Source organism: Clytia hemisphaerica, unplaced genomic scaffold (assembly GCF_902728285.1).
Source record: "Clytia hemisphaerica strain Z4C2 unplaced genomic scaffold, Clytia hemisphaerica genome assembly, whole genome shotgun sequence".
In the NCBI taxonomy this organism is placed as follows: Eukaryota; Metazoa; Cnidaria; class Hydrozoa; order Leptothecata; family Clytiidae; genus Clytia; species Clytia hemisphaerica.
The window spans coordinates 2,435,173-2,461,947 of record NW_027103334.1 but is presented as its reverse complement, the minus strand read 5'-3'; the positions used below and the strand labels follow the sequence as shown (position 1 = coordinate 2,461,947).

Below are 26,775 nucleotides of genomic sequence, written 5' to 3'. Positions count from 1 at the left end.
AATATGAAAAAATATTCCAAGAGCATGAAATTTTGGTTTCTAAGCGTTTTTTTATAAGAAACAAACGACTAATTTTAATAGATCGTCACTATTTGTGTTCTGAATGATTGTTTAATGGTCACGTCACGTAGATATCAATTATAAATGTGTTAAATGCATAACCAGGTAGGTCCATAAAAGTATCACTTGTTTCTAGGAGATTTAATTATTTAAACTCTCCTGCTTATCTTTTTCAAAATACCTTCTTCTGTTTGAACCTGCTCTCTATTTTTCTTACCGAGTAAAAACTCTAATTCCTATTTCCTCTCTCTCACTGCTTGTTCCAATCCCAATTTATGAGGTGCCAAAAAGTACATTGTAGAGTTATACAGGGTGCGCCACAAAAAAGTTTTTTAGTTCCAAAAAGTTTGAAAGAACCAATCTTTTTCCATTGGAAAGAGGAAAGACTTTCAACATTTTCGAGCACGAACTTTTTTATTCAATTAAGCATAACTTTTGATCTGATGAGCCGAATTTAAATAATGACCCATCAAAATTTAAGTTTATCTTTCTTCTTTCAAATGAAAAAGGAATGATTTTTCATGAATGAAATTTTATAGACCTCGATAAAATTAACTTTAAAGAAGAGAGAAACTTTTTTGTGGCGCACCCGGTAGAGAAAGTCTGGCGAATACAGGTACCGATAAGGATTTGATCAAAAAATATTTTAAATGATAAGTTTTTTAAATCGTATATTTTGAAATAACTGTTCATAATGATAACAATTGCGTACAATATTGATTTGCATGCACTTTTAAACGAATTCTGTGTACTAAGATTTGACTTGGAACTTATATGATAAAAATAAAATATTCACATACAATTACGTACAAGTGACACCAAATCGTTTGAAGAAAATGAAACTATATTTCAACTTTAGTTTTCAATCTTCTTGCTTTGGCTGGCTATTCGTCCGATCTTTTTCCGATCGAATATTTCTCATCCACTCAGATTTAAAGGTTTGGTAGTACTTTGTATACCGGACAATTCGGTTGCCTTGGGTTACTCGATGATGTCTACAATGTAAATTAAGGAAGATTATAAGTGAAATTGTTACTAATCAAAGTATTGCCTTGCCTTTCTTTGGATATCTCAGCTTTCTATGGTGATTTCCAAAGAATCTCTGCTGTTTTTAAAGAAGCATAGAATTCAATTTGAAGACGCCTGCTTTAGTGCAGGACTAGGATATGATACCCCTTCTATTTCTATGGTAGCCTCTAACTAAGTCTTTTTTTATTCCTTTTAGTGATGGTTTTTCCTTTAAGTTTTTCTTATATTTTATAGCTTAGTACCCCTGGCGATATCACTTAGTGCCTTACAGGGGGAGGAGCTATTTATTTTTTCTGTGTTCGTTTTGTAAGTAGTATATGTTCGTAAGTGTAATGTAGTTTTTCAAATTAGAAATAAAAAAAACGTAACGATGTTCCCGGGAAGAGTTCTCAAAACTAAGACCAAGGGGGTAAAAAACCACTTCCTCCGGATATCATTCTTCGTAATACTGGAATTGCAAAGCAAGATCTTGGAGGTAAACCCTTGAGAACAGGGACTACAGTCGACTATGTTTGAAACGCTCTGGTGTTCTTATAGAATTTGTTCTTATACAAAAAACTTACAATAATCTTCAGCATTGATGGAAATTCACTTTGACATCTACTCCTTGCTGTTGATTGGCTGCAAGAAGCACGTGGATCGCAATCAACGTTGATTGGTACATCTGTCATATAATCATCCACTGTACCAACTTTACCGTCAAGACCATAACAAAAGTTACCACGTTTAGTCCCTGGAAGAAAAGTTTGGGGAAAGATTTGGGAATAATTTCCAAATTTCATTTCTTGTCAAAAACACCTCTGTCTCCAGTGGAACTTCTTTCCATAGCGCAGAGATGAAAATTTCTATCGAGATCCGAATGAGATTAGAAATTCTATTGTTCTTGGTTGAGAAAAGCAAGTGATTTTAGAGTGCAACTTTTGTCCATTGAGTTTTAAATAGGGATGAAAATAATTTTCCAGTCGTGCTGGAATTGTACGGTATTTTCCCACCGGCGGAGACGAAATTTTACATAATTTTCCAATGGAGTGGGGGTCCCACTGTGTCTGGTCTGTGGCTCAGGGTTGCTAAAAATGAAAACATTCCCTATCAATCTTACTTTTGTCCAGGGTCCCCGGCTTGAGGGCTGAATTTAGGGGGCCAAATATTGAAGTAAATTGACGTTGGCCATCATGGTTCGGTAACGGAGAAAAATTTAGGATTTTAAGGTTAAAAACGCTATTTTAGGACCCACTTAGAGTCAATTTGAAGAGAATTTATGGAAAAATAAGTTTTAAGAGAATTTTCAAAATAGCCTTCCTCGGCAAAAAAGTGAGGTGATTCATTCACCTAATTTTGAAGGACTAAAAATGTAATTTTTACCTTCTCATGAATTATTTGAGTGCGACCACTACCTGATTCTGAAACTATAGCAATATTTTGAAAACAAGTACGAGGTAAGTGTTGTCCATGACGTAATTTTTGAAAAGGTGATTTCCAATTCAAAGTCTTTATATTAATAACACGTTTTTATTCTTTATTAAACCTTTTTAAACACGTAATGCGCTGGCGGAGGTTTCTTACTCTAAGGTCCCGAATAGTAAAAGAGGTGGTCCGAATAATAACGGGGCGGTCCAAATATAAGGGGGCGGTTTGAATAAAAGGAAGATTCCTTAAAATTCTTCTCCGTTAGAGCCAAAGAGAACATGACCTGAAATCGTTGCTTTACCTGATTTTATGGGCGAGATATCTTTGCTCAGTGCAGTGCGACAACTGTAAGAAACTGGTGTCTTGCTGGAGCTGCACGTGAATGACGGGCTTCCACCTGTGACCTTTAGTTTAGCACAACTATTGTAAACACCTCCATTGCCTACTATCATAGAGGCTTGGAGAGAGTAGAAACCATCTTTCAAGTTTGTTGGAATTCCGATGGTTGTATCGTAACGCTCAAAATCAGATGGGTCTAAAAGTTAATAATATTTCATGAGCAATATTATTGGTTGAAAGTGATAGATTCTGTGGGTTGAAATACTATCAGGTCTCCTGACTTGGACAACAAAAATGTGCGGAACCAGTATTCTTTCGAGTCATAGAGGTTCAAGTTTCTGAATCGCAGAACATTAAAATAGAAGTAATTCCGCAAGTTTGACGATTCAAATTCACGTTCGTTGAAACGTATTTACTTTTACCGTGTAAAAAGTTCGTTCTGTATTCCTTTTTCCTGTTTATTGTTTCTTAGCTTGCATTGATAAATTGGGTTGTTTTGTTCACTTTTTGATCATGTGATTAAATTTTAAACCAATCCTAATAGGGGAGCATTTCGTAACCTGATCAAAAACTGGAACACAAGGTTACAACAATCACAGGACAAATCTTAAATCCCCTGCCCTGGGAAATGACAATTTTCGGGATTAGAAATTGCCATTTTTGGGGTTGGGATTTGCCCTGTAAAAATGAAACAACTACAGGCCTGGAAAATCTAATCTCCTTGGCTTGGGTTTTCCAAATTTCGGGTTGTAAAATGATAATTTCCCAGGCATGGGTTTTCCGAATTTCTTTGTGAAAATAAACGATCTCTAAGGTCTGGGTTTTCCCAATTTTGGGGTGTAAAATGATGATTTCTCAGTCAAAGGGTTTTTATACCGACTAAAGTGTGACCAAAGGGTAAACCTGCAAAGTTCAGTTTTTAAGTTCCTTACCAGATTGGTATTCGCATCCAGGTCTTCCATTGCAAGGATGTTTACAATCACCAGATCCATATCTACCAGGTCTTTCATCATGTCCATAACATGCGAACTTCATGACATTGTTTTTATAACTTTGAGCATTTTTTCGTTCATTCCAAGGTACTAAAGCAATGCGTGCAAAACCGCCACCATGGTTGTTCGAAACCCATCCCACTTTCAATCGATCGCCCGCTTCAACTTCGGTGACAGGGACTAGAATGAAATCAAGAAATTAATTGCATTGAGTTTTGATCCCAACATCGAAAAATCAAAATACAGGTAAGCCAGGGTAATCTAAGGTCTGAAACTAATTTATAATCAACTTTTCTTCAGCTGAAATCAAGAACATTTCGCTGTCACCAATCTTAAAATTAGTGTCTGAGGAAACTAAGAATTTCTTCTGTTTTGCTAATTTTAAATTTTGAGATTGACCCTTTTTCATGTAGATGGGATCCCCTTCACTATGCAAAAAGGGCCAAGCTCAAGATTTAAGGTTAGCCAAACAGAGAAATTCTCAGTTTTCTCAGACACTAATTTTGAGATTGGACCTTTTGCCTTGATGGCAGCGATTTCTACTCGGCTATTGAATTCAAAAAGATCAGGAGTTTAACAGATTTTACTTACTTGTGCCCCATTCCCCTTCACATTGTGCGCCTCCAATGATCCCTCCTCGTCCAAGTCTTGGATTGAAAGAGCTGAAATGGGTTTAAATAAAAAAGTTACTTATGATGTAATAATAGGAAGTAATGGCCAAATGGTCAAGGTTTCAGCGCCTGAACCAAGGGTTCGAATCCCCGCTTCCTACAAAGTTTCGTCGAGCTCGTAGATAGCTGATCCGGCTGGCTGTAGACCCTGTTAAAACAATATAAAACTGTTCTAGATTACTGAGCTATTCACGTAGAATATCGATCTATGTTTATTATTTCAAAGAGTTTGATCATATAACTTATTTAGGGTCAGCAAAAAGGCTTAGGGTCTGTACGACTGATATCTTGAAATGCACACTTTTGAGAATACGGCCTTTTCATATTTTGTTTACTCCAACGTTCAAATTTCACATCTACTTACGGTGGGCATGTCATCCAAGAATGAGCGAAAATCAGTTCTGGTAAACATAAAACTAATAACGTGATGAAACTCAAAGTCATCTTCGTGTTGACTCTGCTAGTTTCTTATTGGTTGGTTAATATCACTCCAATCTTTCTTTGTAATTTGTTTCTTAATTTAAATACTTTTTCCAGCTCTTTTTATACCCATTTTTCAGGATACAGTTGTCTTTGTCATTGCGTCCAAAAGTACCATCACTCCAAACTCCACACATCCGTCCGTTTAGCCGACACACGATCCGGTCAAAGACGGTTTTGGCTTTCGGGATGCATTTTGCAAAAGAGGTAATGACGTTTTCTCTTCTTCCACTTTGTGGTAAACCAAGTTTACGTCATTATTTGGCTACTTGATTTTCTGATTTAATTACTTTGGATTAATACCCCCTTAGTCGTATGATAGTTTTGGCTGGTTTAATGTTGGCTTCCAGAAGCTTGCACTGTCATAGGTTCTTTTTTGCTTCAATCATTTTTGCTGGGGGGGGGGGAGGAGATTACGTCATAAAAAATAAACACGCGCTTTAAAAGAAAGTTGACTGTTCTTCAACTTCTTTAAACGTTAAATCAGGTCTGAGCAAATTTTCTTTTCGCCGATACATATAAGTATATAACACAACATATCATAATCTGTTCACGTTACGCTCTGCTCTAAAGGAATATGGTGAATTATTGGACCTGGGTAAAACAGTAAAAACCGCGTTAATTATCGCTTGAAAACGAAAGTGAAATGTTTGATTTTGGTGCAATTGATTTACTTTAGCAAATCACAACGCGCTCAAAAGCTCACTCAATATTCATCCCAAGTTGGATAAAAAAAACAAAGCAATCTGCCAACCTGGGCAGATTCTCTTGCGGAGCCATAGCCTTTAGACACAGGAAAATTTTTTTGATTCCCTAGGCTATGGAAATGTATATTTCCAGATCTGGAAATCTAGATTTTTCCCTAACCCATCCCTAACTAGGGAAGGTGCAACAGCTCCCTAGTTATGGAAATGAAATTTCCCTATCTTATGACTACCTAGGGATGTTAAATTTCCCTATTATTGAAAAGTGCTTTTCTTGAGCAAACCCCAATAAAACCCCATAGGGTTACCCATATTCACGAATTAAATCCTGATTTATAGAAAGCTGGTAAAATAATTAAATGTATTCGATCATTCTGTGAGCATTGGTTCGATAGCTCTCATTCGTTCTGACATGTACTTGCGCTACTTTGAGAATCCCGGCAATTTTGTCACAACAGTGGAACTGCACTAGAGAGCCAACTTAATGACCTCAAACCCGTCTCGCCGATCCACTGAGCCCTTGCGACGCAAGTCCATTGCGAACGAATGAGGCCGCCCTGGCGGGACGCCTCACCTTTAGCGTTGTGTTACACACTGATCGAATACACCCTCATAATGGTTTGCTTTACATATGCGACTCGAACACTTTTGAGTGAAAAATCACTTGTGGTTTTTTCTCACGCATGCGTAATACAAGTTAGGGAAATCAATTTTTCCTAACCTAAAAAAAAATTTTCCGAACTTAGGCTCTAATTTCTGACAGTTTAAAATTTTTGATTGAATTGTCTTGAAGGTTTTGAAAAGGTTTTGAAAAATAAGTTCTGATTTAATTAATTGTTTAAAGGACTCAAATTAAAGAGTTTGGGAAATCGAATTTCCCAATCTGGGACATTTTATTTCCCTAATTCAAGAAATCACTTTTACCGATCCAGAGAAAGAATAGAATAAAGCAAATTTAAGGTTTTAGTATAGTAGGGGGCCAAGCCTAGGGTTCCGTGACATCTTTTCTACGACCTAGCCATTTTTATTCTATTCCAAAGAACAGTATATTACAAGATATTTTGAGAGGGAGGACGCGGATTAGGCCCGGGAAAACTTTTTATGACCAAAATAGTGACGCCATAGGCAAAACTGCAAGGGAAATAAGGGGTAGAGAAATAGCTAATTTTCAAAAGTCTAAATAAACGAAAATAATTGGTACCATCTGAAAGAGCATGAAATTCTGAGCAAAAGAATGTATTACAACAACTCTCTGACTAAAACACACAAAGAAATACAATCGCTTAAAGTTCAAAAACATACCGACGTCAGTATTACGATCAAGACAAGATTTGACGTCAAATCGCATAGAGCTACTTTAGTACTGGTCCTAAAAAGGTATCGAAAATGAAGATAAAAAAAAAAGAACTCGTAAACTTTGAACCTCCCTAACTTCTGTAGTTTCTGGTCAATTTTATGTACTTTAACTCCAATTGACATGGCACATGGCAAGTTTCTACCACCTTTCCAACACAACCAGTGGCGGCCTGGCAGGGAGTGCAGGGTGTGCAGTGCACCTCCCAGAAAGAGCTGAGAGGGGCGCCAAAAGAGCTTTTCGAGGGGGCGCCAAAATTTTGTTGATGATTAATTGGGCGATTTGGCGCCCTTTGACACGTTTATAGCGCCTTCTATAAGTGCAATATTAATTTTTTTCCCTGCGGCGCTTCGTTTTATTTTACCTTCTTGCATCCTTTTTCTTGAATTTTTCCAAAGCTGAATCTCAAAAAGTCAAAGCAAGAGAAGTGTTGTGTATCCAACAGGGGTTAAAGAGGATGCTCACCCCAAAAATGACAGATTGCTAAAAAGATCGAAACTTGTTAATGCTCGCTGTGGTTTTTGTGGTTCTAAACTGACTAACTTTCTCCTTTTTAGAAGATCTTTTAAGCTTTTTGACCTTTCTTACATCAAAATTTTTTACCTGCGGCGCCACAATTACAAAAAACCCTTATTCCTGCCAACTTTCGAATCTTTGGGGCCTCTTTCAGCCATTGATATTTAATGGAGAGTAAAGTAAGACCAGCGGCGCAAAAGTCTAAAGATTGTCAGCTAGTTTTGCTGATAAAGTTTTAGAAAACAAAAATATAGACCAAATCGACTAGGTTTAAAATATCTATTTCAAGTATCAACAGCTCATGTTTTTTATTTGAGAAGCTTTATTTTTGGTGCTAAATCGGTATAAATTAAGGCATTTTTAGACATCTTAAAAGTTGAAAATTGAAAAATTTTCCTTGCTCAGAAAACTATGATATTTAAAATTATAAAGAGGAAATAGATATCAAGTTATCATTACCATCACCTTCGTATAAATAAAAGTTTTTTTAACTCAAAGATTTCGGCCTTACTTCCAACAGTTAATGCTCGTACAGTTTGATATTTTCACTTAATGATGGAGGGCGCAAATAAGGACAAAAACGACAAAAATACCAGGGGCGCCAATTTCATAGTTTGCACCACCAAGAAAATTAAGCCAGGCCGCTACTGAACACAACGTTTTACAGACCGTTCTAAATTTGCTCTTTTGGTCTAAATTTAGGGCTAAACTTTTAGTTATAATTCATGAATGCCATCAACTTGAATTTTTTGCTAGTTGGGTAATGGCAATAATAGGTCACTATATTTTACTTTCAACCCGACATTTGTATGGGAAGCTTCCCAGAGATTCCCCTCTATCCCCTTGAGTCTTCAAACTCAAAGTTTCCTGTGATAGTTTCGAAAGTAGATAGGATTATGAAATTTTTCTGAGAGAGGGCCTGCAAATAAGGCCTTGCAAAAGTTTTTATGGCCAAAAAACTAACGTTGTAAGCAAGATTCCTAACCCCCAAAATAGGCAAAAATTGACAATTTTCGAAAGTTAAATTAAACGAAAATGATCGATACCATCGAATAGAGCATGAAATTCTGAGCAAAAAAAGCATACTACAGCAAACTACTCTAACATATAAAGGTCATAAAGAAGCACAGGCTTTCAAAGCTCAAAATTTTGTCAGTTTGACGTCAAATTTTGTCTAAAATGTAACAAATTCTACAGGATTTCGAACTTTCAATCGTCCTATCTTTTTGTGTGTTTGAGTATAAAACTTAATGTAGTATACTTTTTTGTCCAGGATTTTATGCTCCATCCGCCCCCTACAATTATGAAGATAGGATTATGCACTAAAAGTTTTGTTGTTTTGAAATGACACTCTTGTAAAAATTGACAAAGGAATGACAAATCTATTTCTGGTTAAATTCTGTTAAATTTACTCTTTAAAATATTAGTCAAAATTTAATTTTTGGAATCAAATAATTAATGACATATTCAATTCGGGAGGCACATCCATTGATAGCAATTTTGAAATCATTAAATCTTTAGTCTTCCAATTTTACAATAAGTGTTCCAATTTGATCAATTCCTCAACAAGCTATCTCTTCCATGTTGATGACTTTCATATCTGTGGTAGGACTCTGTATGCAGGACAAAACGGTTGTCTTGGGTTACTTCCAGCATCCTGAGAAAAAACAAAATTGAAAAGTCATCAACTAAACTACATAACTTCTTTTTTATAAGAACGTCAAATATATTTCAAACCCTTCCAGTGTTCTTAATCCTTTGGTTTTAAGCTTAAAAGTGTACTCAAAATATTCTTTTTTCGGCATTTTGTGAATGAACATTTTGTGCTAGAGCCCGTAAAGCCTTAAAATGTTCTTTCAATCTTTTTAGATTTTTTATTCTCGAAGCCTTATTTCTTTATACACTTATTCCTAAATCAAAGAACGTGCAACAGAGATACAAAGTTGAGTAAATCGGTTACCCTATAAAGCAGTAATTACCCTTGCCACCCGACGGGAATGTGCCACTGAAATTCGAAAAATGGACCCTACGTGGGACTCGTTTATTTGAAAAAAGTGACCCTGAATGGGACTGAAATTCCAAAATGTTCTCAAAATTTTCCACTTTCTTCTGGAATTCCCCCTATGAGGGACTTATTTTTCTATTTTGGTGTTTTTGCGACCCTACCTGGGGACTCATTGAGGTAAAAAAGGTACCCTGACCAGCGGCACTCCCCGTACCTTTTTTTGCCCAATGAGACCCCATCCAATGTCCTCTCTAAAAGCAAACAAACTTGGTGAAACTTTTAAGCACTTTAAAAAAGATTACAGGGGTTTTGCGAAAGTGTTTGATTAATTATACAAATTTCCTATTGCCAGATTCATGTAAAAAACTCACGAAAACACGTCGAGTAAAGCTCTGATTGGCTAAAAAATGCTTACCTAAACTTATTTTTACCAAACATGTCCAAAGTATGAGGTAATCTTTTCTTGTCTCAGCCAATCAGAGCTTTACTCGACGTTTAGGAAAATCATGTCTTACTTAACACTTACCACGATGCTTTTCATGGATGGAAACTGTCTATTGCATGAACCTTTATCTACTGATTGATCGCATGAAGCACGTGGATCACAGTCGACGTTTATTGGTACATCTGTCATATAATCATCCACTGTACCAACTTTACCGTCAAGACCATAACAAAAATTACCACGTTTTGTTCCTGGAAGAATAGAAAAGAGCTTATTGTCCCAAAAATTTATAGTAAGGAGTACTTTTTGGTCGTAAGAATTTAGGGTTCCTCTCTCTCAAAAAAGTCACGAAAGCCCGAAAGAGTGTAAACCTATTATACCAGGACAAACATTTTATATTGATTTCTGCGGTTTCAGGAAAATAGTAAAATACCTTTTAGAAAGTGACTACAAAATAATGTTCTATTTTGCTCCTTTCTTTCTTTTTTCTTACCTTGTCTTAATGTAGAAAGATCTGATTGGCTGTGAGCTTCAACACATCGGTACGTCACTGGTGCTTTGGTAGAGCGACAGCGAAATGACTGGTTTCCACCTGATACTCTCAGTTTAGCACAACTATTGTAAACACCTCCGTTACCGACAACCATCGAGACTTGTAGAGAATAGAAACCATCTCTTAAATTTGTTGGAATTCCGATGGTTGTGTCGAAACGTTCCACGTCAGATGGGTCTGTGTCAAAAAAAATATATATAGTTGTGGAACGATAGCTATTTTATAATTGATTGTTGGCTGGATTGTTTTATTTAAGCCCTTTTAACGTGGCTTTAAGAGCTGCTCTCTGTTTAATGCTGAGTATTTAAAGTGAAAAACAAGGGGAAGGAGAACTACCTAAGGAGAGTTACGACTGTCTTGGGCAGAAGGCTATCAAAAAAGGGAGCCTTCAAGTCACCCTTGATAGACTTTGACTGACTTAAAAAGTAGAGCTCCATAGTTTTTGGATTCACTAGATTCTTATGAATTTCAGCTTTCATTTTAGTTTAAAGTTTTCCGTCTCACAGGAATTTCCATCTCGATGGAAGAATGCTTTTTCCGCCTCGGAAATTGAGGGATTTGGCGTGTAAGTTTTAGAGCTTTTTCTGACACTAAAAACTTTGCATTGACAACTTGGTTCTATCCATACCTGACTGATATTCGCAACCTTTGCGTGCATTACACGGATGTAAGCAATCCCCATTTCTGTATTTGCCAGGTCTCTCATCATGTCCATAACAAGCGAACTTCATGACATTGTTTTTATAACTTTGAGCATTTTTTCGTTCATTCCAAGGTACTAAAGCAATGCGTGCAAAACCGCCACCATGGTTGTTCGAAACCCATCCCACTTTCAACCGATCGCCTGCTTCAACTTCGGTAATACGAACTAAACATGAATTTCAAAAAGTCACATGCTTGCCAAAAATTCATATTCCACTTAGTTCACATTTTTATGATTCTGATATCGTTCAAAAAGGGAAGAAACTTCCATCAGTAAAGTCGAAAGAGATGCAAAATTCGGAGCTTTGTATGTCTAAGATTATTGAAATTATTAAATTATTATCAATGTACTGATATGAAACATGCGTCTGCTATGAAACGGGAACACTTATGTTAAACCTTTAAGCCTTGAAAGGTGTGATAGTGTATAACTATTATACAGGGTGCAGGAGAGTTGACTTAAACTCAATTTTAGACATGAAATCCCTCTGCTGATCCATTTTTCCTTCAGGAATTGCGGATTGAACGAAGATTGTGGTGTGGATCGAGAGATTCTTGCCAGAGCTATAGGCTCGAAGACAACCAAAAGTAACGAAAAGTAAGTAACTTACTTGAGCCAAACTCCCCTTCACATTGTGCGGCACCTTGTATACCACCTCGACCAATCATTGCGTTGAAAGATCTATGATAAATAAAGAAGAACGAAAATTGAACGAATCATTTACTTAAAGGTTTTTGAAATTGAATGATGAGTAAAAAAGAACGAAAATTGAACGAATCATTTACCTAAAGGTTTTGTTTTTAAATAAGAGTGATATCGTTTGCTTACTCATCAATTTCAATTCACAAGCTTTTTCACATTGGATTGACACGTATGTGGAGCAAGATTGGTCAGAAAAAGGAAAAGAAAAACATCTTTTTGCTGATATCAGCATAATATAACAAAAGGCAGACACTGTCCTTATATGAAATATGTGTCTGATATGAAACGGAAATACTTGTGTAAAAATAAAACCTTTAACGTTTTTCAAATTGAATGCTTACATGAGGTATTTTTTCCTCGACCGCTCATGAATTAGCATATTCAGCTATAAAGTGCTTAATATTAAAGCTGTAACTCGCCTACAGTTACCGAAAATTTTTTTTTAAATGTTATTCGATGTCCTCTCCTTGATCTTTGAATAAAACACTTCGGGTTGCCCTTTGATTTTGGTCGTAAAAAAAATATGTTTTTCAAATCTACTTACGGTGGGCATGTCATCCAAGAATGAGCGAAAATCAGTTCTGGTAAACATAAAACTAATAACGTGATGAAACTCAAAGTCATCTTCATGTTGATTGTAATCTAATTTGTCTTGAGTTAGTATGTTTTAGTCTTCTTCTGTCTTCTATCCAATGTTCTTCGAAGTGCTTGTTTTCCTAACTACTACTTTATCTATCTTTTATACTACTTTGAGAGAAGTCCAGACTTAATTGGTTGTTAGATGATGTAATGTCCCCTCTAATTGGACTTGGATTGCAGTCTTACCATTAGAAGTCAATCCTTTGGTTTGGTTCTAGGAACGGTTCTTATGACGTCTTCAATGTTTGATGATTACCAGGCCGGCCTTCTTTGATATTGTTTTGTTCTGACGGGTGTAATCATTGATTCAATCCAAAATTCTTGGTCTTGGTCTTCTCAGCTCATTCCTTTGAAACCTATTTTCCCATATGAAAACAGTCGAAATAGAAACATACACTATTATACACGTTTTTTTATGAGAATGGTGTTTTTCATTTTATCATGGATATTCTTACCTTTTTGGGGAAAGTCATCTTAAAATATTCTTACAACATTCTTAGGTTGGAGTAAAAATTCAAACTAGATTTAACATGCAATACATATATCTAAAACATAAAATGACTTTACTTGGGGATAGTTTGCAACTTACAGTTAAAAACTGCTCTGAAATGGCATTCTTAGGTTTAGTAACCAAATTTCATGACGGTGATATTCTAAACATTTTTCTTAATTTTTTGGCCAATTTCATCATGAGTATTCTTATAAAGTATATTCTTATAAAAAAAGCGTGTAATCCCTCGTCTCTTGATGTTTATACAGAGTTTTAGCTTTAAGTTACCACAGTTAAATCATTGCTTTCCGTGTGGAAAAGTGTGGGAAATTCTGATACCCCGCGAATGGCACAAAATCATTCTAAAGCCTATGGCTCTGTAAGAGAATCTGTCCAAGTTGGCAGAGGCTTTGATCTTTTTCATCCAGATTTGGGATGAGTATTAAATGAGCTTTTTAGCAGGGTGATTGGCTAAAGCAAAACAATCACATCAAAATCAAGCACCGATCATAAACAAACATTAGAACCCAGTCGCTTTCGTTTTCACTTTAAAGCAAACAGCAACGTGGCTTTGATTACTTTGGCTGGACAACCAGGTCAGATCGTCACTTTCGCCATATCCCTTCACAGGGTGGGCAAAAAAATGTCTTGTGTGGGAGCACTCATGACGAAGTTTCCAGCGCAACAAACAAAAGAGAAATAAAATTTTTATATAAACCAGGTTTTGGCATTGAATCTAAAAGATGTTGGTCTTGGCATTGCTCTGGAAGTAGCATATTCTTTGTCTTACAACATTTTTTGCCCATTCTGTAGAGCAGAGCTTGGTATGCGCAGAATGGATGATCTGTTATGAGATCAGGGAAAAGATGAAGATAATTTAGAAGAAGAGGTACAATCAAAGTCATAATATTTGAGAAAAAAGGGAAATTCCCACGAAATCTTACAACCACAAACGATTTGGAAGCGCTCTAAATTAGGTTGGACGGGTAGAGATTTAACAATAGACTTAAAACTTAAGGATCTGAGGAACTAAAAGTTCAAGATTGGTCCAATAGGGCTCAAAATATTGCCTGGAAGTCTATAAACTCCTCCCGAATTGAAATATTTGAATAAATTTATCAATTTGCCCAAAAGCGACTTTTTCACCCGAACTTTAAATTGCTGAAAACGAGGAATTAACCAAAATTCCCAATATATTTAGACCGAGATTGTAGAGAGGAAGATTTGTAGACAGATAAGTGAAAATAGTAGAGAAGCGAATGGGTAAAAAAAAAAGGGAAGAGTAGAGAAATGAAGGGGTTAGAGAAAAGATTGGGAGCAGTCTACACAATAGACAGCTCAAGGCTTTTAGGCCTTACTAGTAGGAGTTTAATGCTCGAAACGAAGGAAGATATGACGTAGCCTAGAAAGGAAGGCTTTGAGGAAAGAGGGGAGATTAGCTTACTGTAGAAAAAAGGTGAAAAAAGGAGGGGAAGGTAGTTGATAGAAGGATAAAGAGTGTAGGTCAAAGCCTAGGGAGTCATGCAGACATTTATAATTAGCACGATTATCAAAACACAAAGATATTTCACAAAGTTTCATTCTGACCTACAGTATGAATGTCCTGCTTATTGTGTCATGACAAAGTGTGGTTTTGGCTAAGCAATGTACGTATTAATTGCACTTGTTCCGACCACCTAACGTCATTAGCAGCATGTCATAACCTGTGTTTTGATTAGAGCAAAAGACAAAAGTAATTAAGTCCAAAACCACAAATAACACTGATGGTAGTTAAGACCATTTTAATGAAACTCATTATTAATTCTTTATACCTCCATGCTTTGTATAGCACCATCAAATCTATTGAGTTTAAAGCCCGAAAGGCTACAGTAGAATCTCTAACCTCTCCCAGTCAAGAAAAAGTGAAGCCAGTTATTTCCCATCCAGAACGCGCCTAGAACGCGCTGTAATCAAGACGACGGATTGTATCTAGCGATTCCTTTGTTTTTGAGGAATGCACTTTTTGAAATCTAGCGATAGATTTTATTTTCAATCCTGCCTTTGTGTAAAAACCACGTGCGGGCGTTCTGGATAGGAAATAAGTGGCTTCATTTCCCATCCAGGAGTCTCGAGTCTAGCCCTTCGGGCTTGGAAGTCAATGATCTAATCTTATCAGGAATGCTTTTGAAAATAAAACATTCTCATTACTTTGGAATTTTCCCATGATTTTTTATACGTGATCGCCATTTAATGCAAGGAAGCGTTTTTTATTGTCATGACTTTATTGTCCTTGACATGGAAATACTTTAAATTGTTATAAGTTTTACTTACCGCGACAACTTTGGGCTGCATCAGTTTGTGCCTACATTTATAAAACATTATGAACCCCCTGTCTAACCAGCCGCAAGCCAGCCAGCTTGAAGAGAATTATATATAGTGTAATAAGTATTCCTGATACTCTCGTGCTGTCAGATTAACGTTTTATCTCTCTATAATTTGGTTGTATATCTTCTGGAAGGTCACATTAAAAATTGTCATAAAAGAAAACACTTAGATAACAGCACCCCGGAGGGGAGGGCACAGACCTTGACGGCCGATGGGGACGTGCTGCTGGAGTTTGAAAACTAGACCGTGTCAGATATGAATGTTTGGTAAATTTAGGATTCTGTTCGGAACGAAAAATCGAAAAAAAATTCCCATTTTTACCCTGAAAAGTAGCAAGAATTACGAAATGTTGGCAAAAGATTGAAATAATCTTTGTTATTAACCCTAAACATTGTCCAAAATAACCAAAAAGTTGACCCTGTCAGATAAACGTCTTGATAATTAGTAGATTTGGGGCCCTTTCAGATATCTTCAGAGCCTAAAAAGGGACCCTGATCAGCGGCACATTCCCGTTCCCAATTTTGCATGGGTGCCTCCCCCTGGAACAGGAAAAACAATAGAAAATGATTATGAGTTTTTGTTTTGTGACTTGTGACATTTTGAAGAAATAGAGGGGAAGAAAGGTCTTATTCCAAAGAGTATACAATTTTCCCCAGAAAGCCTTTACAGATCATCTAAATAATGACGCAATGTTTCGAGCTCCAACCCTGACCCTAACTGATAAGATCGAAATAATCAAAAATCGAAAATATCGAAAAGGTCAAAAAGGAAAAATAAAAAAAGTCCACTTTTGGCCATCCACAACCCCGACCGAAAAGTGACTGAACCACCCCTACCGATTCATTCCTAATTGTTTATCACGCGGGAATTAACTACATGTGGTCTAAAGGAACGACAAATTACGCATGCGTGTTAATGCAGTCTGATTTTTTAACTCTTCGGAACGGGACCTTTCTCTGGTCTTTGCTCTGACTGCATATATGGAATTGTTTTATTGGTTGGTATTTTACAGACAAGAAATTAAATTTAAGCTAAAACCCAAAACCGCATATCGGGCTGATTGGTTTACTCTGTTTGTCTATTAATTCTGTGATTTAGTCAAAGTCTGGGTCAAAGTGTCGAACAGACACTGACCAAAGGGTACTAGGGCAAAATGGGTTACGGGGATGCGTCGCTGGTCAGGGTGCTTTTTTTAAACTCCACGAGTCCCAGGGTCGCAAAAACACCAAAATAGAAAAATCGGTCCCTCGTAGGGTGCCTTTTTTGAAAATTTGGGGAAAAAGTAGAAAATTTGAGAAAATTTTGAAATTTCAGTTCCCATTCAGGGTCACTTTTTTCGCAAATTTCAGCAACATTTTTGAAAAAGCGAGTCCCACATAGGGTCCATTTTTCGAACCTCAGCGGAGCACCCCCGTCGGTCGGCACCCCCCCCCCCTTAGGATCAAATCACATATCTTTACATTGTACGAATAAACAAAAAAAGAAATGGAGTTTTTCAAAGAATATTCTTTGCTTAATTCAGACAGTCATCATACAAATTTTTCCAATCATCCGCCGAATTTCTTCCGTTGGGGTATTTCTTTAATAAGTCCTTTACATCATGGTTTCGCCTAAACCTTTATTATTATGTGAAATTAACTGAGGTATCCCTTTGTACTGATTTGAAATGTTCTCTGAAATGTTGGAAGTCAATTCCTTCATTCGTACGCGGAACTTGGTGTGAAGTCTTGCGTATACAAATACATTCGAAATACAATTCGAGCATTGTAGCACTTTCAAGAAGCTATGGATCTTTAACGATATTGTTCTGTTAAGTTCTTTTTTAACTAGAATACTTATATTATCTGCGAATTGGAATATGTCTTTGGGCAGAACCAAGACGCCAAAGATGACGGATAGTAGAACCAGCATTTTTAGTGTTTTTCTAGCATTTGTGAGACATTGTCCTTCTAAGGCCTCTTTCTGATTCTTCATATCACCGTAGATGAGATAAATACATATACCAAATATGGAAATAAATGAAACATCTCGGATCCCAATGAAAAAGAGTTTAAAATACAGATAAGTCTTGGTTCCATCTGGTGCACACGTATGATAATTTTGAGTGCAAGTTTTGATCTCGCATTTGATATTTGCTCGGATTGGGTTGATAGTCTCTGTCGAATTACTGTTGTTCACAATCTGCTTACATTTTGATGGAAATGTTTTGACATTTGGAAATTTATTGCATAATGCTGGAGCACCTTCTCTATAATTACCGGAGCTATTCATGTTTGTGAATTTGATGGTTGTCTTTGCATTAAGGTTACAGTTCATACCATTGGAGAAAATGCTAAGATGTTTAGGAACAGCAGTAAATGTCGTAGAGTTTGTATAGCTCTGTGATTGGTGCAAAAATTTCGAAGAGTTATCAAGAGAACATTTATATTCGGCGCTCGAGTACTCATACACTTTGAGATGAACCATGTACGGTAGTTCCAAAATAATCGAGACAAAAATAACACTGGCGAACGCTTTCCGAACACTGTTTCGATTGAAGTTATGTTTAAAAGGAGATCGTAAAACAATGCAGCGTTCTACCATTATCGTTACAATCAATCCACATGAAATTGTGTCTAAAACTGAATTCACACTTCCAGCAATCAAACATCCTGGACTTCCGAAATCCCATCGATTCCATCGCGTGACTTCGTAGTATATATACATCAGTGGGTTACAAACACTTGCTGTAAGATCTATAGCTGCTAGATAGGTGATTAAGCGTTCCATGGGAGTTAAACCGAAGTCTCTTGAGCTTGTGATACTGTGTGTAGAATAGCGGGTTCTATTGGCCGTTTTCATGAAGCGAAACGCGTACAAAACCAACAAATTACCCACGAATCCAACAAAGAAAATAAAACAAAACGCCGTGATAACAAAAATACTCCATGCTTCTAAAGAAGCGGACATTATCTTCGAAAGAAGACTTTTTGGATTTTTCTTCTTAGTTTTTATCTTTAAATTTTCATTATCTTCCTGTATATGAGTGAGAAAAATGAAAAATATTAACAATGGTCAGCTGGATTCCAATCCTATTTTGAAAAGGTAAAATTAATAAGACAAGCTGAGGCTGAAATTCGATTAAATACAATCACAACCCTTTGTCACAACCCTTTGTCACAACCTTTTCTGAAGCCTCCACCCTATTGAAAAATTTGAAACAATGGGCTCTCCCAGAAAATTTTTGTACATGGGGGTAGAGGATGTATTGGACATTTCGTCCAAGGGTCGTGAAAAATCTGTAAAATTTGCCTTGTTTTAGGGACAAACTTGCTCTGATTAGGGGTGATTTTGAATGTCCGGGGGCCAACTGATACTTGTCCAGGGGGTGAGATCCGTTGTCCTGGGGTCAAAATTCACAATGTCCATGGGGAATATTTCCAAAAGATGTGAAGAGCCCAATCACACTGAAATTTCAATCTCAACAAATTGTCCTTTGATTATATTCCCATTGGAAATTAGACGGAAAAATTCACTCCAAAACTCAAAAAAGACTCTTTTACCTTGGGATTTAATGTTTATATGTTGGTGTTGGTCTTTTCAAAGATGTGGGCCTTTCAATAACTTATCTTCTTACACTAGTCTAACATTCATAGATCTGTATCCCTTTCTTATTCAAATACTCTCTGCTTTCTTTTCTGATAGTACCTTTCTAATAATTTTCAGAATTGTAATTATAAGTTCGACAAATGACAAATAGTAGATGAAGCTGTGAACACATACGTACATTCTTAAAGCCATGTAAGATTTCCAAACCTGTCAAATCTGAATTTCATGTGAACCCCTGTAAAGTTTACACAGTAATCAAAAGCTCGTTAGCTTTTTTGGTTTTTTTAAAGAAGTCTTGACACACCGTGCTCAAGTACGCTCTTTTCATGTTTTTATATAATAACAACGTATATAAGAACACAAAGCTAATAGGCTAGAGATTTAAAACCACTCTAAGAACATCTCAAGGCTTCACCACGGCTACTAGAATATAAAATTTCCTAGAAAATTGGACCAAAATCCTCACAACATGTTGAGCAATAATTACATGTTAAGAACATTTTTAGGCTTGAAACCTAAAAAGTGCACCAGCCGAAGCCTTCAAATGATTTCGAGGATCTTTTAAAAAACTGTTTACATTTACAAGTACCGTCTCAAAACAAAAAAAAACCCATCGTGTTGTCTATAATAATCCACAAACCAAATAAATCTATGACATTGTGTCACTTACTAAATCATTTGTTTTTGTTTCTAGATTGTTGTTTTTCATAGCAGATGTAGAACCAGGAACAGGTTCTATAGTGATCTCATTTTGATTATATAACTTTCCTAGATACCATGAAATTAGTGTAAAAAGCGTCCGGCCTTCGACGGAGATTGTCGCTAATACAAATTTCTTTCACATGGATATTAGACTAGCAATCGTCTGTCTTTCCTTGGACACATGAACGCGAGAATAGTGCTTATAATAAAGAGTTCTTATAAAAAATAGAAATTGCCGCGGAAGAGTTGTGTGGTTTGTATTCAGTGAACATATAGACATAGAGCCCATTTCAAGTTTAATCTGCAGTGAATTACAACGACGTGGTTTACTAGTCTACATAGATTTGTACTGTATCGACTCAATTCATGATATTCATGACGTGATGTTTTCTACGGAAATACCCTGGTTTTAGCTAGTAGTGGCAAATTTGCAAAAGTTGTATAATATTTACCACTACTGGCAAAAACTGGGATCTTTCCGTAGAAATTACGTCATGAATATCATGATTTTTTTATACCGTTCTGGTTTGAAAGGCTTTGAAACTCAATAATTCGCGAGATAACTTCAAGCAGTAATAAGTTTCAACTGTTCTTAGTGTTTTTTTATTATCAACCATAATGAGGCCCCCAGTCAACTTTCAAATCACACAATCACGCAAGAAAAATTTCCAAATCACGTTATTACGAGTTAAATTTCATTTCTATCACGATCCACGTTGATCACTTTAAAATTTTAAATCACGAAATCACGAACTTGAAAAAACGCCAATCACGCCATCACGAACCGCTGGGGGCCTCCATAATACCAACACAATTTTTTTTCTCCAACTGACTTAAAGTGAATCAACAAAGTTTCAGTAAAAAGCCAAACCTTTTATATAATGTCGTATAAACAGCTCCTAATCCTGAAAACCAACACTAGATAATTCGTCTGTTGTTTATCAGTTTTAGAACTTGTGATTCCTCTCTCGCAACCAAACACACTTATCCCATTTAGTAATTTCCCTGAACAAATCTTTTTTCACTTTAACTCTCATAGTCAATAAACGTTGCTAATGAAACTAATTGGATGACAACATCTGATCATCAACAACTGATTAAAGCTGATTAAAATGTTCTTTTCAAACTCTAATTAGTAAGTTTGCTATACAGCCGACCATCAATTTATTTTCTCATCTATGTCCGGTCATAAAAATAATAAAGCCGGGGATTTATTACTTCTATGGTTCGTGTGATTTATTCTATTATATTCTATTTCTCTCGTTAATACTCTATCCTAGGGGGTACTAGGGTTGCGAGCTAACTGGGGTGTACTGCCCAACTTTCGATCCTCAGACCCTTAGCGGGACTAAAAAGGAGGAAAAAAAGGAAAATCTTGTGGATTTTACGACCCTTATTGGGACAAATTTGACCAAAGTTCGATCTTTCAAGGGGCAAAAAGCTGAAATTTTCTTATTTTTCCGACCCTTTAATGGGACTAAAATTTGATTTTCTGATTTTCCAACCCTATACCATTAATTGCCTAAGAACCCACCATATATGGCAATCTATCGCCAAGTTAGCTTTCGACTAACGTTCATCATTAGATTTCCAGAATTCCGTTCACATTAGCAACGCAGTAACGTATATTCTACTTTGTGACTTTTTTTAATGTTTGAAGCGCAGGTCGTTGGGCTCAAAATATCCGTATTGGAAGTGCCTTTACTTCTTATTTTTGACGTCAGAAGCGTTCGTCGCGCAGCACGTTACAATGCCTAGAATAACTACCCACAGTGAGTAGTGTGGTACTCAATCCCCCTGTTGACACTTGCCAAGTGATGAATTGCAGTGACACGCGGAACCCGCAGTACAAGAGCCATGACCACACAATTTATCATAATTACAAATTCACTAAGAAGTAGAAAAAAAAATCCAAGCTTTTGGCGAGGTAGATACTCGCTACATTTACTTACGATTAGCCTTTCACGAGCAGAAACTTTAGCAAGGTAGAAAATCTCAAAATTTAATGCGAAAAAATCGCACGAACTTTTGCGAATTATCTAACACAAAAATTTTATAACGAACTGTTGTAGATTTGACCAAAACAGAAACGCGAAAAACATCATGAAATTGTTAATATTGTCTCGTCATCCCACAAATACTCAAAATCGTTTTTACTTTTTATAAAGATATGCTTTCCCAAAAAACAACTTCAACTTCAAACTTCAAATACTGATGAAATAAAATTATGTCGTTACAACACATAAAGATCTCAAGAGATGAAGAATATTGAAGATGAAGAAAATTGAATAATGCTAGAAATAGAAAACAAAGAAAGAGGAAATGTGTTTTTTTGGAGCCACCTACTTGTCGAAATTGAAAACCTTTTAACTCAAAGTTCAGAAATGAGATGAAAATTTTCATATATAGTCGTCTCTTCTTTATTGGCTTTAAATCTTTAATTTTGGTAACATCTTATTAGTTTGCTGGATAAACTAAAACATATGAACATCGCTGTTTTTGAAGATTTTGTTTAAAGATATCGTGAAAATGAAGACATGTCTATTGTGACGATTTGTAGTGTTTACAAAGATGCAGGCCAGTCTCACAAGAAAATCTACAAAATAAGTAGATGTATAAATTTTCTTAATTCTACGGATGTCTGTAGAATTACGGCACTCTTTAATATCGACATATAATGTAGAATATAGAATTCAACTGATTATGTAGATATTCTAGAATGATTTCGCTTTGTGCGCGCTCGAGACTCGAGCTCCAAACCCCTGACCCAGGAACTTTTGTAGTGACGAGTAAACAGTCTAACTGACGAGTTAGGCTAACTGTCTAGATAGCTATTTATCTGGTATTACGCCATCCACAGCCCCGACCGATAAGTGACTCCACCCCAACTTTTGTAGTGACGAGTAAACAGTCTAACTGACGAGTTAGGCTAACTGTCTAGATAGCTATTTATCTGGTATTACGCCATCCAAAGCCCCGACCGATAAGTGACTCCACCCCATTGTATTCTTCACCCTTACTTGTCAGCGCTAAATTACTCATTGTGGTGTATACAATATAGACTCTGTTGTGTAGCAATCTACTTATTTGCCGTAATTCTACAGATGTCTGTAGAAATATGAAATCTACATATTTTGTAGAATAATAATTCTACCCTTTATACCCTTCTATACAATATAGACTCTGTTGTGTAGCAATCTACTAATTTGCCGTAATTCTACAGATGTCTGTAGAAATATGAATTTACATATTTTGTAGAATTATAATTCTACCCGTAAATCTACAGACATCTGTAGAAATTTTAAATTTACACCATCTACGTACTCTGTAGAATTATGTGTGATAATGTGTTGAAAGATGAGAGAAAGTCTGTAAAATTACATCTTTTCGCTATTTTCATTATCTTCACCGTCGCTCCTCTTATCTTCTCTTCCAGTAAGTCAGCAGGAGTAAGGAACTTTAATAAAACAGTAAGTTTAACAAAACCAATTCATACATTCTCTTCTGAAAGACCTGGTGGGACCTCCCCTTTGCCAAACTATTATCGTCCCCAGTGGAAAATGATCAAATAAACAAATTCTCACTGCATATAATAGTATTCCCGCTGTAATTTTTACCATCCCCACTGAATTTTCTGACTTGAAAATAATGGAATTCGAATTTCCACTACCGGGTCTGTGAAAAGGGGGTGTATTCACCTATCTAAAGCTTGCAATCATATCAACGCTATTGAATTTGAAACCTGTTATAAATCCCACTCTTTTTTCCCGTGCGCCGTGCACGTGCACGTACCAAGTTACCGCCAAATCCACTTTACTAGTAGCTTGGGGTAGGTAGGCTGCTGACGTCCAGTAATGGATTCGTCCTCCTACGGTTTTTCTCCTCCCCTAGAGGTCTGCGATTCAGTCTAGAGGGGGACAGCTGACGTGGACGACGTGTGTCGCTGCTGGAGTTCTAATACCAGCAAAGAAGCCGTCTAGGCTTTGTGATATACCGATAATTTAATCAAGCTAGCGTGGGATAATCAGAATCTGCTCGGAGATTAGGTTGAGACACTCAATGACACTGAGCTTATCATATATATAATAGCCCTTTGAGGAGGGTGAGGATGTTGAGGGGTTATATATATAAAGCGGCTTTCACCCTTGAACCCAGGGCTTATCTGACCCTCTTACGCTATTGATAAACTGTTTGAAGCGTTGACGGGGGATATAACGGCATGGATATAACGATTCCTCCAGTTTTATGGCACTAGCCTCTTTACCTCGCAGAATCGTTTTAAACGTTTAATGGCTCGCGCGTGAGAATAGAATTGAGGGTGAGCGATAACATGTAGAATGGGTCTTAATTTTATTTTAAAGCTCTATCTACATTACGGTCACGCATGGTAATTTTGTAAACATAAGATGGCGGCTGAAAAAGTCAAAAATTTTAAAAAGCAAAGTTACGTTGATTACCTTTGATTTTATTTAATCAAGTAACAGAGATGAATAATACTTTGCTTCGAAGGCCACTTCCTTCCAAAGAAAAGAATCATCCGAGAAAACATGAAAAGCTACCGAAAGTAAACAGAGATAGTTACAACAACAATTATATTCATGACAAAAATCCTCAGAATTTCGATATTTTTGAAGATGGAGACAAGAATCTCTTGAAGCCTCTTGGACCAGAGCCATTCTATCCAAAGTATTCACCAAAGTAAGTTAATTCTTTTACAAACAAGGGATGACAAAGAGCTTGCATTAACAATTGTTTTGTCATTCTTTTTACGCCTTTTTATTATATATACACTCTCACCACTCATCACACTCTTAAAAAAGCACTTTTCGTGCTCAAGGTTTTTTTTTCTTCGCAAATATTTGCGTTCGCAAACCAAACGCATGTGTCGAAGAATGGAGGATTTCAAAGATTAATGTCTTTGGTAGGAAAATTTAGAAAAAGGTTCCAATTTTAACTACCAAACAACTGACCGACCCTCTTTTTAGAGCTTCTAGGACTAGGACACACCAACCAAACAATCACTTGGGCCTGGCCATATCTTTTTATTCCATGAAGAGATTACTTTCAAATAAAAAATATATTTACAATGAATGGGTAAGCTTTCTAGAAATCCAAACATAAATTGCATAGCTTTTACCAAAAAATAGCACTTTAGGATCAGAAACAGTCAAAAACCAGCTTTTTCCAATTTTCATCGAGTTACAGGAATTAATTCCTTCTTTGTTTTGATCTGAAATTTTCAGTAAGGGTGGCCAACATGGTTCCCTTGCCCATATCACAAGTGTTTCAACTGGTATTCCAACGAAGCCATATTTTGGTTTGTACAGAAATTTCACCCGCTTAAATCAAAACAACAAAATGGTCAATCTCACTAAAGCAAAACATTGCCGCCACGGCATTTCCCTGCATAAAAATTCTGGTCACGTGACCATCCGTGATTTGAGACCATTGAAAACGCTTCATTTCCCCGGATTAAAGTTGTGTCTACACTAACACGCGGGAAATAGCTAGAAAAAGAGAGAAGAAACCGGGGGTCAAATTAAATTTTTCTCCCTTCTTGCAGCAAACATAAAAGACTTTAAGAGGCCATTTATTTAAGAAAGGGGTGTTATATCATAAATAAATTATATGTAAAGTAAGTGAAATTTTAAGTAACAAGTTCATTAACAATTTTATTTTGAAGTTTGTTTTTAAAAACAAAACCCCCGTGCTAGATGATAATTTCATTTTCTTAACTTATGGACCCATTTGGAAGTATTTGTAATACAGATCATTTGGCAGTGTAGTTGCAGCCTATACAAGATTTGGAATCTAAAGTCTGAAGTCGTAACTCCTTGCCAGTGACCCCGCAGAGAAATTTTTAGTTGGCAGACACTGACTTTTGGTTTGGAAATCGTTTTATTTTGAAATGTAATCTTCACTTTAGATGAATACTTTTATTTATTTGGATTCATGAAAGGTTCAAGGTTTGTTTACTTTTTATTTCAAATTATTTCATTGATTTATTGAGCTGCAATAGCTGATTGAAAAACGAAGATTTTTGATAGTTATCATCATGGGCTTGGCCGCCATTTTGAATTTAGATTTTTTCTCTCCTGTACTCGGCAATTTAGAGGTTGTTTGTAATACGGGATTTGGCTTACGCGTAACACTTGTGATATCAGGGGGGCCCGAGGCGGGGGTAAGAGAATTAAAGTTTCTAAGTAAAATCTTAATTATCACCCAAAAAAGTGCCTTTTTTGTCCATATCTTTTAAATAGATAGTTCCAGCCTTATCCCTCCTTCAGTAAAGCTTCCTATACCTTTTGTCCTTCAGAAAAAACAAAAATATTGGCCTTAATTGTTTGCTTTCAGTTCCTGTAGCCAGTAGTGTGACCCCCTGTATTTCTATTTTATTCCGCGCAGGTTTTTCAATAGAGATGTCACATGACTCAAATCCAGCAGTCTTATTGGACTAGAGAAAGCAAAAGTGAAATCGCGCGATCTGATTGGATGAAAAAAAGACCGTGGGAACTGGAACCGAAAATAATTCTCATTCTAAAACAAGATGGCGGCAAATAGATGAACGAGTATTTCACTGATGGTTATGATTTTTTCACAGAACATAGTAAAACTATTCAGGAACTTAAGGACCTTTTCACAGAATTTCAAAAAATCTATTAGTTCTGGAGATATATTGAAAATTTTAGACATCGGTAGTTCGCGTTCGCATTTCGCGTTCCCAAACCAAACACACGTGACCAAAGTGTCAACTAAACTGAGAGCTTTGATAACTGAACCAATTGAACAAATAACAATATGTAATTGCTTCTTATACAAAACATAATTTTTTGTTACAAAATTGTTAACGTTTTAAACACGAGCAACAGATTCAGAATAATAGAGGTAATTATTTTTACAACTCACACTTTTTTGATCACAGTAGATGACATCTTGACATTATAGTAATCTTGTTAGATGTTTTGTTTCGAGAGTTCTTGCAATAGTGGATAGTATTCAATTATCATTATCCCTTGATTTTCATTTCTGGAA

At 36.3% G+C, this 26,775-nt stretch overlaps 3 protein-coding genes across 3 annotated transcripts in view; 1 reads left to right on the top strand and 2 right to left on the bottom strand.

Moving 5' to 3' along the window:
- Positions 1–707: 707 nt before the first annotated feature.
- Positions 708–5,015, bottom strand: LOC136817511 (uncharacterized). The gene is made up of 6 exons (XM_067073840.1): positions 4,863–5,015; positions 4,419–4,489; positions 3,768–4,007; positions 2,798–3,031; positions 1,653–1,822; positions 708–1,055 (listed from the first exon to the last, which is right to left on the bottom strand). The coding sequence occupies exons 1-6, from the start codon at positions 4,940–4,942 to the stop codon at positions 993–995; spliced, it is 858 nt and encodes a 285-aa protein (XP_066929941.1). The 5' UTR covers positions 4,943–5,015; the 3' UTR covers positions 708–992.
- A 3,869-nt stretch (positions 5,016–8,884) lies between these two features.
- LOC136816301 (uncharacterized) lies at positions 8,885–12,584 on the bottom strand. The gene is made up of 6 exons (XM_067072632.1): positions 12,505–12,584; positions 11,869–11,939; positions 11,184–11,423; positions 10,496–10,732; positions 10,084–10,253; positions 8,885–9,209 (listed from the first exon to the last, which is right to left on the bottom strand). The coding sequence occupies exons 1-6, from the start codon at positions 12,582–12,584 to the stop codon at positions 9,147–9,149; spliced, it is 861 nt and encodes a 286-aa protein (XP_066928733.1). The 3' UTR covers positions 8,885–9,146.
- An 11,536-nt stretch (positions 12,585–24,120) lies between these two features.
- Positions 24,121–26,775, top strand: part of LOC136817498 (uncharacterized) — a 38,320-nt gene continuing 35,665 nt past the window's right edge. Inside the window, exon 1 of the mRNA XM_067073820.1 lies at positions 24,121–24,441. Coding sequence (XP_066929921.1) covers positions 24,230–24,441 — 212 coding nt within the window. The 5' untranslated portion in view covers positions 24,121–24,229. The remainder of the gene's footprint in view (positions 24,442–26,775) is intronic.